This window comes from Leopardus geoffroyi, chromosome B4 (assembly GCF_018350155.1).
Source record: "Leopardus geoffroyi isolate Oge1 chromosome B4, O.geoffroyi_Oge1_pat1.0, whole genome shotgun sequence".
NCBI classification, from domain to species: Eukaryota; Metazoa; Chordata; class Mammalia; order Carnivora; family Felidae; genus Leopardus; species Leopardus geoffroyi.
This window is the reverse complement of record NC_059341.1, coordinates 97,595,717-97,612,744: the sequence shown is the minus strand read 5'-3', so window position 1 is coordinate 97,612,744 and position 17,028 is coordinate 97,595,717. Positions and strand designations below refer to the sequence as shown.

Here is a 17,028-nt window from a genome sequence, read left to right as displayed (position 1 = left end):
TTAAAGCTTACAGTTTGAATAATTAATAATTAATTACCAATTCATGCAACAAATATATACCAGCATAGTCTGTACTAAAGACTAAGTTGAGCAATAGGAATATAAGGATAAGACAAAGCCCTATCTTCAAAGTTATGCCATAATCATCAGGGGCCCAGAAAGGGCTTGAACCACAATGTGACAACTTCTATAATACAGGTCCGCAGAATGTCACTTTCCCTTTTTTTTTTTTTTTTTTTTTTTTTTTTAGTTAATAGTAATACTCCCAACAGATAATAGGGCACGAGAGTGGGAAGGAACTTCACATAATGGGCAGTCACTCTGACATGAGATCATGGGCTCTGCTGTGCCAGTGTTTGCTATTGATTCTCACCTCCACCCCTCACTTAAAAGCTGTGCAACCTTTAGCTAAGTGACTTAACTCCTCTTCACCTCTACATCTCAGCTATAACATGGCTATAATAACCTACATCCATTCCAAGGGTTTACTGAGAAGATTGAACAACGCCATTCATAAAAGCCTCCATATAGTATCTGGAACATATGTTTAGTAAATATTTGTTACTCTTCTGTTTGTTATCTTCAAAGAAGCCAAAGACAGCATGCTATGCTTAGAAAACTGAAAGAAGGTTGATACAGATTGGTAGCAAAACTATGAAAGTTTACTAGAAAACAGTGAAATAAGATAACCTTTAACTCCAAGTAAGTGCTGGGCATTTGCCTGTAGAAATCTGATTTTATATTTATTCACTTGCATATCAACAGAGAAATTATCTCATTATCAATAAAACAAATTTTAATATATATTCAATGGGAATTGAATATTTTCCTGGTGAATGTGTATAAATGATAATGAAATTATTTACTTCAAACATTTAAGACTTCCAAAATTGGAATTGAAAGCAATGTTCTATCTTAGTCAACAAGGAATTTAATTTTTGAAAAAAAAAATAATTAATCCACCCAAATCAAATAAAGAATTTCAATAAAAAATAATTTAATGCAGCTAAGTCAAAGATCCCTTCCTTTACATTTTCATCTGCCCTCCATCTTAAGGACATCATTACATATTTGCTTCCTCACCATCATTTCAAACCTGTAAGAATTCACATGAACTACCATTTCACACCCCATCAGTCTTTCTATATTGCTTGGATTTTTCATTATAATAAATACTATTACTGCTGGTATTATGTATACATATGCATGCATGCATTGGGCTCCGCAGCCAGACTACACAGACAAAACCCTGGTCCTGTCAATTACTAGCTGTGTGACTTTAGGCAAGTTACTTAACCTCGCTGAGCCTCAGTTTCCTTACCTATAAAATGAGACTAATAATAATTAATAATTAATAATAATAATACATATCTACATATCTCACAAGGTTGTTGTGACAATTAAACAAATTGCTGTATGTAGAACAGTGTCTGGAACCTTTTAAGTGTTTAATTAGCTGGTGGGATTAGTTCTCTTCTTGTTCCCAAACCCTTCCTTGTGGTGTTCATAACATAATTCTGTTTCCTGCTTCTCTCTCAATGCAAGGTTACATTAAGTACTCTCTCTTGTTGGTTTTCTGCCCTTTTTAAACTTTATGTTGGGGCACCTGGGTGGCTCAGTTGGTTAAGCATCCAACTCTTGATTTTGGCTCATTACATCAAGCCCCATGTCAGGCTCTGAGCTGACAGCATGGAGCTTGCTTGGGATTCTCTCTCTCCCTCTCTCTCTCTCTCCCCATATCCAATTCAGATGTGTGTGCTCAAACTCTCTCTCTCTCAAAATGAATAAATAAATGTCAAGAAAGAAAAGATTTAAACTTCTATGTCAAAATACTCTTTATGTCATACTCAATACTTTATTTGAAGTCTTCATATCTTACTGTAGAGTAGAAGCTACATCTCAATCCCTATCTCCACCCATTGCTATCTTGGTGGGCCTTCTTCTAGCACTATTATTTCTCATTTTTTGCCCAATAATATCAGATTATTAAAATTAAAACTGTACTCGGATGTGAAACAATTCAAATATTAAAAGGACTGAGTTTATTTTCCTATTTAATTTCAACATTGAGTATAGCTTGGGTTTATAATCAACATTATTTTAAGTAAATAAGTATTTAATGAAAAAAAAAATTTAAAAAAAAAAAAGGGGTGCCTGGGTGGCGCAGTCGGTTAAGCGTCCGACTTCAGCCAGGTCACCATCTCGCGGTCCGTGAGTTCGAGCCCCGCGTCGGGCTCTGGGCTGGTGGCTCAGAGCCTGGAGCCTGTTTCCGATTCTGTGTCTCCCTCTCTCTCTGCCCCTCCCCCGTTCATGCTCTGTCTCTCTCTGTCCCAAAAATAAATAAACGTTGAAAAAAAAAATTTAAAAAAAAAATAAGTATTTAATGACTATTTGAAGGAATAACTCATTTTAACATTATAAATCTAATTATGACACTAATGTAAATATTACTATAACTAGTACAACTAAAGGCTTCTGCTATAAGATTGATATACATTTTGTCCAGAACAGCTTTACTCTGTGGAATATTTATTTCTGTCTTATAGCACAAGCTTTCATAATGAATCACATTCAAAAAACATTAAAAAAAGATATATGAGTATATGTTAGGAAAAAAATTGCTGATGCTTGAAGGTATTTTCCATCAAAAATTAAATATGGCACAATGGTCATTTTGTAGAGTTCATTAATGAAATTGGGAAGGGATTATTAATCTCTAGTGTTAAATTGAACTTACAGTGAAAATTGATCAAGCTTCTCCTGACTCAGAAATACCCTATGGCTACTATTGATCAAAAGTTTGGGACCCTGAATATAATTCATATCCAAATACAAAAACGGGAGATAGAAATTGTTCTTAAAAGGTTTCTTATCAAAACCTATCGCATTTAGCTTACTAGAGGAAGTCTTATGAGCATTAATTTTATTGTGAAGATCCACTGGAAAACATACCTGGCTAGGCTGAAGGCATCGTCGATCAAACCTGCTCTGTTACTGACAGAGAGAACCTAGGAGGTCAACCAGAAAAGGAAAAAAAAAAAAAAAAAAAGGGAATCACTTAGAATTAAAACAGCAGGTGTTCACATATCAAAACAGATCTTTGATGAATAAATCCAGTTTACCTCATGGTTCCTGATTAATTGATCAATTAATAATCTCCAATTCCTTAAATCATAGTTGACTCTAAAATAGCCAGTTTGATTGATGTTCCCCAGCAACCAGCTTCCTTTGTCCAAAGTTATTCTGTGGTGCTCTGAAAACAGCATTTTGGGGGGTAAAATAGATTTTAAAATTATGGGTTAAAATGATATGAAGCATATTTTCTAAATAGCAGATACTACATTACCAATAATTAAAAGAGAACACCATCATAAATACTTAATTAAAATCTACTCTTTAATCAATTAATCACTATATCTAGAGTTTACTAGAAAACCTTTAGTTGGTAACTCATTATTACCTCAATTAATTGTTTTCTTATAATTAACATTTTTGTTCTTGATAAAACCCCATTACCTATACACAGTGTTCTTCTCAAGATAAATGTAACCAAGAAATCTGCCACTATACTCATGTGGCTTCTAGGTAGATTGTATATAAATATGTGACTAGAATAAAAGAAAAGACTTTAGGTGTATATTCCACTTATTTTATTCAGTAAGAAAGTGATTAAAACAACAGGGCTCATTTATTTTAAAGTCACTATTGTTCCTTGCCTTTTTCTTGGGCTTTCTTGGCTGTACCAATAAATAAATAACAGACTTTCCAGTATCATCAATAATGTTGGGAAAAGGAACCTCATTTGTTTAAGAATCTAATATTTCTATACATAATTAGAACAAAGATAATAAATTCTGTTTATTGGAATCACTTTGGAAAATGGTAACTTGTTTATATTCCCCAGCTAATTCAATTAAGGGAAGCCCATGAAAACAATCTTATAACTTAAATATTTAACTCCTTCAAATATGGTACAGATAGTGAACTCTGTTCACTTTGATGTCAGCTTCTATTGACTTCACAGAAGCATAGTTTACAATTCTAATCATTTTGTCGATGTCCTCAGGACTCATGTTTCATAGAAGTTACATAATGTATTAAGTTTACTTAAAATTTGTAATTTGTACATACACACACACACACACACACACACACACACACACACACACACCCCACACATACACATAATGGTCTATCTAATTTCCACAGTGACTCCAAACCAGAAAATGCATCCCAGAAACCATTTGTGTCAGTTCTGAGTAAGATGCATAATTTCTGATTTTCACTTTGTTATCAAGGTTTTTACACGTCAGCCTACAAAACAGGTTTCCTTTTTCTTTCTTTTTTTTTTTTAAACACTGAATTTATATTCTCTCTCAAGTAGAAGCCACAAAGGAAGAGGTTGTGACCCCAAAATTATTGGCTGAACGTTAATGATTATTAATTGCTCAGGTCTAGAATGGGGTGGGCTCATTAATCTAAAGCATGCTACATTCTGCCAATTTTTATAAATGTAAAGTAAAACCAAAAATGTATATTGAATAGAAAAATCTAATCTTTAATGTTTCACATAGCACTTCAGCTTTCCTGCCACTTTTATAAATAGCATCTGTTGGAACAGATAAAGAAATGAGTCTCAGACAGGTTAATCGAATTGTCCAAGAAAACTGGAAATGGTCCATCTCAGGTCTTCTGACTTTGGTGTTCTTTTTACTACATCATATTCTATTGATACAAGATGGTATAACACTTTTACTGTAATATGATATATACTTTTCACATTCTTATATTGATTTGAAAAGTAGGGACATAGCATTGGAAACAAGAATTAGAACAGGAGCAAGGCAGTTAGATTTTTATTCCAGTTCTCCTAGACATAAATGTTTGAGCTCAGGCCATGAAAATAACCTAAGCGCTAAGTAATAGAATTTAAGGTCTCTTCTAATTCTGTGGCTCAATGAAAAAAGGAACTATTTTCCTTAATTTGAAATTTTACCCATCTTAACCTGTGCTATTTTTTTAAAAAATTAATCTATCAGCTATTTCTCTAAAATATTAATAGTTCCCCAACCATCTGATACTTTTTTTTGCATTTTTTCAAAACTTTAATATGCTTATCCACACAATTCCTATGAAGCTTCAGAATGTCACCCCACTTTACAGATATAAAAATAAAAACAAATAATTAACAAAAGATATGGCCTAACCTTATGAAGAGAGATTTCAATTAATCATGTCAGAATTCAGTGAAAAAAATTAAGATTGAAATACTGAGGATATTGTTTCTCTTAAGTAATCATAACTCTGTCTTCAAGAATACTAGGATTGTATAACAACACATATTTAAATTGTGATTAAATTCATGGGTTAAGAGCAAATTTGATCATGAACATCTAAAAAGTCATTACTTTTTGAAGAAATTACAATATTAAAGAAACAAGTTTAAAAAATAATCAAATTTAATACATGAATATATAATTCAGGTTTTTACAATTCTGAAACAGTTATGGATTCCTATGATATGAAATCTGTTTTATAAAGTTATCTTTTGTTCACATTTTGGATTGGAATTTAATCTCATGTGATACGCTTGGCTCTAAATGGGTAATGGGTATTAGGAGGGCACATGTTTTGATAAGCACTGGGTATTGTATATAACTCATGAATCACTAAATTCTACTCCTGAAACTAATATTACACTATATGTTAACTAATTGGATTTTAAATAAAAACTTGCAACTACAAAAAATTAAAAAATTTAAAAATAAACTTATTGAATAAGTTATAAGTAAATAAACTTATTGAATAAACAACTTATAGGGAGAAGAGAGACAAATTAAAATAGGAAAACAATCCCTACACCTTCTATGTCATCTGATAAGAATAAAAAAGGCGGCATCTATTGTTTTTATGTATGTTATTATTAAATTGATAACTAAAACCTGAAGGTTATTACTGTTCATGAATATTTTTATGCCTTTCTTATAAATGAAATCTTTGGAGAAATGATTCCCTGAAAGATTTTGTAATAGATTTTTAAATGTCTTTTTCATTCTAGTTAATTATATCCTTAAAATGTTCTTCAAATTAACTAATGGCAAGCAATGAATTTTAAAGAGATCTTTCCCAATGGCCTAATGAGGTGTGTATGGTATGTGATGAGTACCAAAATAAAAAGTATGGAAATTATATTTGAATGTTAGTAATAACAATCTAGAATTATATTTAGAATGTATCCAAAATGGCACAAAATTTAGATTATATCAAGGCACAGAGTAGTTGAAATTTTATAGTATTCTGTTTTTATATTCTATACTTTCAGAACGAAAAGAGGAAGATTAAGCTTTTCTACTCAGTTTTGGCTGGTTACAGAAAAATCAGAATTTAAATCTAAGAAAAAGTCAGCCAAAGTAACAAGGGTATTAGTGTAAAACAAACTCAGGTATAGCAAAACATACTGTCTTTTTCACTGGACTTGTGTGAGAATCGAATTAGAAAATACTCTGTAGAACCTATAAAGAACCATGTGTGTGAACACAAAGGCAACGTGTTGAGGATTTGGCACATCAGCTAAGCAACCTACGTGTTTTAAAATCCTGTGTGTGTGTGTGTGTGTGTGTGTGTGTGTGTGTGTGTGTGTAGTTTAGAGGCAATAATTTAGAAAAGAAAACGAAGGTCCTAAGACAATTTGGGCAAATTATTTCTCAAGCCTTAACTTCCTCATTTATAAAACGGGGATAAAAATAACTCATTCTAAAGGCTTGCGAATCTTATACAAACCAATGATTAAGGCAAACACTACATCATTATACTATTTTTAACATTTACTTATAATTTCAGAATCAATTTCCCTTTTATTTTGAATCTTTTCTAACATTTGGCATTAAATTTATTTCCTTCCATTACATATTAATTGTCAATCAATATCCAAGGTGCTACATTTATAAATGTCTATATTCTCAGTATATCAACATTAAAGTCAAAAGACATAAATCCTTTACCTGCTTTCAATTATTTAAAAAATTGGTTTTAAAACTATTCTTAGGCTAAAATGAACTATGCCTTAACTTGGAATCAATTAGGTAGTCATCTAAAGGGTTTAAAAAATTGAGGTGTCAAGAATATATGATGTTTCAAATCAAATATATACATTATTTACCAATGACTGTGCCTTAGTACCTCCTGAGATCAAATTTATGTCACTGACAATGAAAAATATTAAAACATTGATCTTATTGTTATAATTAAAAGGTGGACTTTTAAGATGCATTTTGATAAGAATTGACCAAAATAGTTTTTTAATGTTTTTATGGAAAAACATTATTATTGATACTAGTTGACTATATTTTGAAAAACAAGAGAGAGAGAAGTCATAACATATAAAAGGACACAAGAGTTAACAATCTTCCCCCCCCCCATTTTGTACATTGTGTCAGTTTTTATTTGTCATCAGAATAAAGGACTTTAAGACAAAACCAAATATAGTCAGAATGAGACTCAACAGGGAAAACAGAATGGTTGTTTTTCTTTTAGGTCCTGCTTGGAAGCTTCTTCCAGATTTATGTATTTATAAAGTTTTCAAGGAACATTTACTTGGGATGGGCATTCCCCACAAAGGTGTGAGCATTTCAGTTGGGACAATGTTTCATCACCCTGAAGATTCTGCTGTGATTTAATGAAAACTGACACATTATACTCTGTAGGTTGCATACTGTACAACTTTGGGGAGAGGAAGTGTGCCATCAATATGAGAGTCAATGTAAATATCATCTCCCAGAGTTATGCACTGCGCATACTATATAGTGTGTGTAACAGCCATGTGGATTAATATAGGTGACATTTTAGGCAAATGTACACTATGAAAGACTATAAGTGGAAACAACTTCTCAAATACACCTGTGGTTATTAGTGAAGAAAAGCTGTGACCCTATTCTGGGTACTCTGTATGAAACCAGAGGTTATCAGGAATGACGGCATGCAAATAACTAGAGAGTTAGGGGAAATGGACCTTTGGGGAAGTATCCAAGAAGAATCAGACTTGCCCTGAATCCCAACACTGCCTAAAAGTTTTGGTCTGATCCTGACATTTGATCAGTATCTCTGCACTCTTCCAATTGTCCCATTTCCATTGGACCTTCCAATGAGAAATGTTTTACTTGGTTTCTGAAAACTGTTCTATTTCATGTCCCTAGCAATCCTATGTAGGGATGACTTTATTCTAACAGTTAAATTGTTAGGTTAATGACTCACTGTTTTCACTCATCATTTCATCACAAATTATGTAGATAGATAAAACAATCACATGAAAGTAAAAAAGAAGTAAAATGATAAATAATATAGTAAGTGTGAATTCAAAATCATGGTATGAATGCTAAGTCTAAGAAATGAGAAGAATAGAATAGAATAAGCAATTTAAAAGTAGAAACACCAAATTTTAAAGTAAGCATTTCAATTCATCACTATATTACTTATGAATCTTTTATACATGATATATAGAAATAAAAACACATTATTATAATATGTGATTATGTGTTAAAATATAATAGCACGAAAATTTGAATAAAAATTCAACTGGAAATACAAGGATTTACATTTCTGGTAAGTAGTTTAGATTTTGCTGTAAGAACTTTTTCTTGTATATATGGATTTTGAGCACTCACATCTCCCTTATAATAGCAAGACTTAGGGGCAGAAACAATGTTTACTTTTTATTTATTTATGTATTTATTTATACCTCACTTATTGCAAAAAAAAAAAAAAAGATTTGTGGCTCCTTATACAGTGGTTATGAAATCAATTAGCAGAACACAAAGAAATAAGAAAAACAAAGTGTGGACATACTTGACCATTTAAATCTAAATGAAATGTTGCATAAAAGATAATAATTGCCTTTTTATTCAATTCAATAGAAAACAGAAATTAAAGAGACCTGTTTCACATCTAGCATGAAAGATTTAGATTGGATTCAAGAAATAGCTTTTTGGCAGTGAATTGAAATAGGTTACTATCTTATTTGAAGATATTTAGAAACAGAATAGAATCTCATCTTCCTCTGCTCCTTGAGAGTTAACCCTAGTTTAGGGGACGCTTTGATGACCTATCAAGGCCCCTCCTCTCTGTCCCTATAATTATCTGATTTTACGGAGTATATCACCTTGCCCATTCTTTAAAGAGCCAGTAAAGACAAGATAGCAGAAAAATGGAATTTAAAACGTGTCCTGTGTTCCATTATTTGGTATACTGTTCTATTGGGAGTTACGATTCTAATGTAATTACATTTGGGATTATAAATTAATACAGTTTAAGACAGCCAAAATTAGTACTACAAATGCTTGGTTTAAAATTTTCTCTTTACTTTGAATGACACAAATAAGTTTAATAATTATATAGGCAGATTAAAATTAGACTATGTACAAACTATTCTATATTATACTTAATTTTATAGAGGTAATTATCATTCTTCTATATTTTCTTTTTAATTTGTCTTTATTCACATTGTTACAACTCCTGAAACCAGAGGTTAAGTTGCTAAACAATTATCTGAAGCCAAATAGTTCCTGAGGAGAAAAAATATTTTTTACCTGTTTTGTTAGATACCCAAATAATTGCTTCTGAAGACACGTGGCTTCTATTTCCTACCACAATAGTTAATGGAATCTGCCACAAGTAACTGCAAAATAAAATAGAAACTTTAAGAATAAAAAAAGGTTATAACAAATAAACAAACAACATTTGCTATGCACCTTCTGCATGATTTTTATTACTCTTTAGGGGCACAAAAAAAAATTCCCCAGTCACAAAACTAAGGAAGATGAATTCACTTCTTCAAAGCCATTACACAGACTTAGCCTGTAAGTGTTTGAATTTCAATACAGAAGGGGGACTTTCAACAAAACAATTTATCTTGCAAACAAAACAAAACAAAACAAAACAAAACAAAATGATTTGCATTTTGCATTAGGAATAAAAAGTAGCTAAATCAATAAATCAGAGCCATAACACATATTGATTAAAATCTCAAAACAACTCTTTTCCTTTCATTTCTATATTAAATTAGTACACATTTCAGTGGCTTCATGCATTTACATTTCAACATTATCCTTATTTATTCAGATAACTATCCTAAAAAGTACTATTATTACATTTTACAGAAAGGTTAATTAATACAGCACACTTAAAGTTGCTCAGCAAAATAGGAATGAAAAAAGAAACTAATCAGATGTCCCTAAAATCTAGATCAATACAAAGAACATATAGGACACACTTAATTTTCTGTTTTGTGAAATGAAATTTCCAAATTGATGTATAAAATCATCAACCAATGTGCAGGGATCAGTCATGAGTCTCAGCGATTAAGGGAAGAATTTTCTAGGATTTGACGTTTTATGGAATAAAAATTGAAGCCTATTCTTGTACATGAAGTAGTATCAATTTAATCTCAAGTGACTAGCCAGACATAAGCTGGATGGTCTTAAACTAAGTTCAGTGTTGACCTACCATTGCACCATTAAGAACAGGGGTAGCCAATAATATCTAGTATGTGAAAAATATTTGTGATTTTATGGAAAAGATACTATATGAGCTCTGTAATTTAGAGAGTGGACAGAGAATTGAGAATTTTCAGGAACCATATCCAGGGTTATATAATTTAAAAATATAATGAATATGTTTTGGGGGGGATGGGAAAAGAGGGCATCTCCTCTCATTCTGTCGTATGGAATTTGATTATGTTATAATTTCGTGTTTCCCACTTACAATAAACAGAATTCAGTAATACTAAAAAAATATAAATGGAAGATTGGCAGAAATTCACAATTTTATACGAATTGCCATCTATAATATGAAAAGTTAAAATAATATGTTTAAAATTCTAAATTTTAAAAGCATATGCTGTATGTAGCCAGAGAAACATTTTTGAGTGCCAACTATATGGAGACACTATGTTGTACTACAATGGAATCTACACAGTTGGTCAGGAAATAAACACACCTATAGTAGCCAAAAGTATTGTTTTCAAAGTACAAGTAAATGAACACAACCCATGTAAGCTCTTTATCAAATACCTCCAAGCTCGTAATATAATACAAAGAATATGACAAATATTTAATAACGGTATTACTGTGAGAAAGACAAAGAGAATTGATATTTATTTATTTAACAGCAGATCTTTAAAAATAATAACTCTTTTTTGATTAATCGAAAGCATTAGTTAAGAGAGAATAATGCTTGATTGTGCATCTGATTCTCAAAGTAAACTGTGAGCTCATATTTGTGTACCAAAGATTTTTAAAAAGCCTAGAAATGGAGGGCATTCCATAAACTGCTGTTGAATTGGATCACATGGGATTAGACCAAAGTTAAATAAAAGGGGCCAAATCATTCTATGGGCAAGACAGAGAAAACTTTATGAACCTGACTTTTTGGTATGCATCTCCCACATGGAGTTGGGTCAACTAAATTGTGAAGCCAAATAAGTATCAGTTAAAGGGCAAGAAATATGTAAAACTGAAGATGTTTAAAAATCCTCAAGGATAAATATATCTTTTTTAATCATGATCATGGAATGTGAATGAAACACTATTTTCCCTTATATAAAAAAATATAATTCTGCATCTAGTTAGACTCTATTCTTCTAAATAGTGAAGCTAGAAATTATAATAAAATTTCTATGGCATGCTTCAATATTTGAATTTCAGCAAAAGTCTCTAAAGTACAGAAAAAGAGATTCATGTCAATACCCACATGTTGTTTACAGTCAATGGCACATACATATAGGAAACTTCCTAAACGGCACATAGCTGTTCAGATGCAAAAGAGTTAACTATAAGGTACTGGGATACAAACATTCGGGCATTTTGTAAAACTTTTTTTTTTAATTTTTTTTTTCAATGTTTTTATTTATTTTTTGGGGGACAGAGAGAGACAGAGCATGAACGGGGGAGGGGCAGAGAGAGAGGGAGACACAGAATCGGAAACAGGCTCCAGGCTCTGAGCCATCAGCCCAGAGACTGACGCGGGGCTCGAACTCACGGACCGCGAGATCGTGACCTGGCTGAAGTCGGACGCTTAACCGACTGCGCCACCCAGGCGCCCCAAAACTTTTGAAACAGTCTTCTATATTTTTTCTAAGAATGCTTTTGCCTTCTGTGTGTCTCTGCATGTATGTACGATTGTGCATGCAAACAGTGAAAATCTATATATTGTCACGGAAACAAAATAAAAATTACAAAATACCAAGCATATCTAAAATTTGTATTCATTTCTGAACTGCTATCCAATGAATCCTATGTGTTATTTTTCATAACTTTCCAAACAACACATATTTGATCTTTTCACAAATTTCATTTCAAAAATCAAAGAAAGCGTGGCAATTAGGTTGCTTTACGGTTATAACTTAAAAGGGTAGAAGACACTAAACACTGTTGAGTGGAGTGTGGTGTGGTATAAAGGAAATCTCACCCTACAGTAGGTTATGTTTGAAAAAAGACTAGAAAAAAGAATTTGTGAAATTAGATTGTGTCCCAGCCACCTAAGTTTTCATTTTAGCCATCTCGTTTTAAGCACAAAAATAACAAAAACAAAAACATACACAAAATGCATTTCAATAGACCTCAAAGATATTTTTTCTTTAATATTCCCTGGGACTACCTCTCTTCATAGTTCACATTTTTTTAATGAAACAATATTTATCCTAATAACCACATTAAGGTAGACAATAATAGGTACTTATTTTAGTGTGAGAAATCTTTCTTCAAAATGGTACCAATATTAGGAAAGCATTAATGTAGACACCATACACCCTTGAGAGAGTGCTGTCATTGGGTCAATAGCAAAAGAAAACACGAGTGTGGAGGTAAATATAATTCTCTGTAGCACGGGACTCTGAGAAGCTCCATAAGTATATGAGGAGATATTACTTAAGGTTGCAATATATTAACTTCATAAAGAAAAAAATAAACTACACAAATTCAGAACTCCCAAAGTGCATAAATTCTAGCAAATATTTAATTCACTTTTATATGTCATCGAACTTTATGCAATTTTTAGTGATGTAAAGATCTTTCTGTGCTACAAATATAGTTATTATTACACTAAAAATGTTTTGGGAATGTTGTAGTGATGTTCTAGTATGCTTTAAAAAATTCAAGACAAACAATTGAGTATACTGGCTCAGAAAATGTCCACCATTTATGGGGTTTCTTGTATCGTGGGCACTGTATTTTACTGGATCAACAGCTTGCATTGTTTAATAAAGATGTAGATAGGCTATATACAAAAGACAGATAGAATTGGTTTTGAAGCTCTGACCACAGGTTAGAGTGAATAAAATGATCAATAATATACAATTGAATACTAAATTTTTAACTGCAAGCTCTGTTATTTCAAAATAGATAGAAAATAATTTTCAAGATTAAAGGGACTCCATGCATTATCTTACTCTTAATATTTTATATGCCAAGTTCTCAGGGTTCAAAATTATCCATATGATTTTATAACTCTAGCAAAAGCAAGGCTCTATAGAGCTGATGTACTTATACAGCCTGGGAGAAACTCTTCCTTTAAAGAGTCAGACCCATAGCTGATACATCTGATGCATGTTATAGGCTGACAGAGTATTTTTGTTCAAAATTTGTTCTGTCATTTGCGGGTCCTTTATGTTTTTCTGCATCAGTGATGTTTGTGTCAGACTGATCATTCTCAAAGGCATGGCCTAAATCTCTCTAACTTTGCCACAGTCAAGTAGTTTTTATGTACTTCCTGGCAAGGCCAGGGTTGATGCCTAAGCAGGTTTAGCCCAGGGCCAGAGAGGGTGGAGGACCGACCAAAAGCAGCATTTGGCAGCTGTGTGGGATCCGGCTGAGTAAAGAGGTGTTGACAGAGTCAGGCCCTGACAGTGTGGCAGGGTAATACTGTACTGAAACAGTTGGGCTGCAAGGGCAGTTTGGTGAAGGCCAAAATATATGCCGACCAGGACATTTAAGACCATGCTTTCCTGAGTGACACTCCACATTTAGTCACCAGAAAACATTCATGAATTTCTCAATCACTCCTACGTATAGCCCATCTTGGAACTAACCTGCCTGGGAATGATTTCTATTCCTTTTGGAGATTAAAACAAAAACAAAAACAAAAAATAATTCATGCCTCACACCTCCTAGGTATTGGTGGATGATAAAATCAGGGTTCTAATATCCCAGGTAATGGGAGTCAGAATGACCAACCTCATCCAAGCACTTCACTTTATTTATTAATTTTAAACCCCATCCCTTCTGTCTCCCCCCCTTCAATCTTGTCTCAGGGCACCTTTTAAAAAATGAAATGAACTAATTTAAGTTCTATTATCTTTCCTTGGCTTAGCTTTTAATAAGACACAAAACAATACGAAAATACAAAGTAGAGGAGAAAGAAGCACTGTGTGCTGTTTTCAGTAATTAAATAAGCGTTTGAAAAGAAAGTTTAACAACAAATAAAAATTCTATGTATGTTGTGTGTTCAGTGGTTTCAAACACCGAAAATGAGGGAAGAGAACATATTTTGATGCTAAGTAGCATTGATACTTAGACCACTTAAAAATGGATCTAGTTTGAGTTCCTTTGGCTCAGGCACTAGTTAGTCTGGTTGTGGTTTTTAGTTTGTTTTAATTAGTCTTTCTGGATAGTTTCTATTCTCATCTATTTTATAAATCTCAGTTTGCTCAATTCCATTTAATTGACTTCGATGCATCTTAACTTTCTCGAATTTAATTCAACAAACATTTACAGGGAAAAGTAAGAAATCACATATCTTTCTAAATCACCATGATAATTTAAACTCTGTCTTCTTAAACAAAATAATGTTGGTATGCTGTCATTTTGATGGTTAAAATATCTGGAAATGAGAGTAAAAGAGGAATCAAAATGAAAACACCGCATGTAAATAAAGAAATGAAAACTATATTTCACTTACATTTTATAATTGTGGTCAGCATTTCTTTTTAAAATGTTAAAAAACCCACAGTGAAACATACTAATAAAAGCAATTGTTTTTTTCATGCAAAGGAGTGTTGTACCTGGTATTCTGAAGTTCAAGCGCTTTAGTTTTAGCACGGATGTCATAAATAAAATGTTGTTGGGTAATTATTATTCTATTTTCTGCTGTTGTATTTCCCAAGATGGTGATAACAGGATAACCCATCTGGAGTGTCCACTGATCCATTACCTCTTGTATATTTACATATTTTCCATTCCTTTTTAAAGCCTTTATAACCAAAATTGTATAAATTAGTTTTATAAACATGAATTGTAAACATAATTACCAGTGAGCCATTTTTATTTTTACCTTTATGATTTACTTAAGTTTGAAAACATTTAAAATCAGTGAAGCTAATACAATGTGTTAGTAAAGTTAACCTTCTTGCCTTGAGTTAAGCTTTATACATACAGATAAATGAAAGCTTTATTAACATTAAAGTTTTTACTTAATGGAAAACAAAACATAGTTTATTGTTAAAACAAGTACTTGCAGCATCATTAAGTATCCCAAATATGTCTAGTATCAAACTTAAATATTTGTTATTCACCTATAGAAAAAAAACTACTTTAACATCAATATTTCTCTCAAACATAAGGGACTGACACCATATTAATGTTCTTTTTCAGAAGTACTGTCTTGTTGGAAAGTAGGCAAGGTACTTTTTACTACCATTTATGGTTTAAGTAATTTTAAATCCCATTATTTTTATAATATAATGTATCAAAATTAAAATGATAAAGCAATATGGGGAAAATGGAAATATAAAAAGTAAAAACAACTGTCATTGCCAATAAAAATTATGAATGGTTTATAAACTCAATTCAAATATTCAAGAAGAGGTTTTGGTATTTGAGCTTCCTATACTTTACCTCTGATAGTGTATTCCAGAGATCATTTCTGGCTGCATTGCCATACTTATGAATGGTTAAATAATCCTACAAAGAATATAAAATTGTAATTACAATTCGAAGGCTGAGCAATTTCCCGTAAACACACTTATTTCTCAATTCAATTAACCATTTCTATTTGTTAGAATTGCATTAGTACAAAGGCAAAGAGAAAGGCATGGGAAATGATGAAGAATCCCATTTTAAAATATCCCAAAGAGATTTAACTATAACATATCTCTGGATCAAGTCACCAAACAATAATGCCATCTTAAAAATTATCTTCATAGCCATAATCACTTCTTATGGATTACCAGGGTCAAAGGCCTTTCTCTAATCTACCAAATAAACCTCGGGCAATTTTAAAGAAACTATCTCTGCATTGAAATATTTAGAAGACACTTCCCCATCAGAACTTCCTGTTGAAATGTTGGGGGAAAAAAAAAGGAACTGTCTTATGGAAAAGAAAAAATAACAGCAGAAGCCTGACTGATATACGTTGATGTGAAGACAAGTTGCTTTGCTGAAAGAGTGAGTGATGACCGTCTCCAAAACACGTCCAGCTCCCTAGTCTCTCTGCAAAGGGCAGGCTGTCTCATACAAAAAATGATACACACTTATTTCCATGAGTTTGAAACATATATTAATATTTAATAAGAAATAGTCAATCCTACACTTAATATTTTTGAGCGTAGGACTTCTCATTTCCCAGTTTCCATCATTAGTAGTTAAATCTACACATTTTCTATCTACTTCATGCCTGTTCCCTTCTACGAAGCATGGTTTATGTCACTCTGAATACGTTATTTAGTTATGACTAACTGGCATTATTCTTTTCCTGAATCCAAAGCAGCAAAAATGAATAGAAAATAGTATTTTATATTATAAAACAGAGGGGCCCTGCCATTAGAAATTCCATCATCTCTACAACATGTAGGTAGTAGACAAAATCTTAATTTACATCACAGTACTGAAAATGAGAAAAAAGAACTTGCTGACTCTTTTCAGTATTTTACATAGAGTGGAATACTTTGGGGATAATTAAACTTGGGGAAGAAATTTTTCTGAAATACAAATTGTAGCACCTGTGACAGATTCAGCTTTGTTGGCAACTCACAGCACAGCAAAT

General features: G+C 32.2%; 1 protein-coding gene across 1 annotated transcript in view; it reads right to left on the bottom strand.

Moving 5' to 3' along the window:
• The window catches only part of TRHDE (thyrotropin releasing hormone degrading enzyme), a 391,992-nt gene that overhangs the window by 78,355 nt on the left and 296,609 nt on the right, over positions 1–17,028 (bottom strand). The window contains exons 8-12 of the mRNA XM_045466621.1: positions 15,882–15,947; positions 15,050–15,237; positions 9,582–9,670; positions 3,123–3,253; positions 2,953–3,008 (exon numbers count right to left, since the gene is read on the bottom strand). Of these exons, the coding sequence (XP_045322577.1) occupies positions 2,953–3,008; positions 3,123–3,253; positions 9,582–9,670; positions 15,050–15,237; positions 15,882–15,947 (530 nt within the window). The remainder of the gene's footprint in view (positions 1–2,952; positions 3,009–3,122; positions 3,254–9,581; positions 9,671–15,049; positions 15,238–15,881; positions 15,948–17,028) is intronic.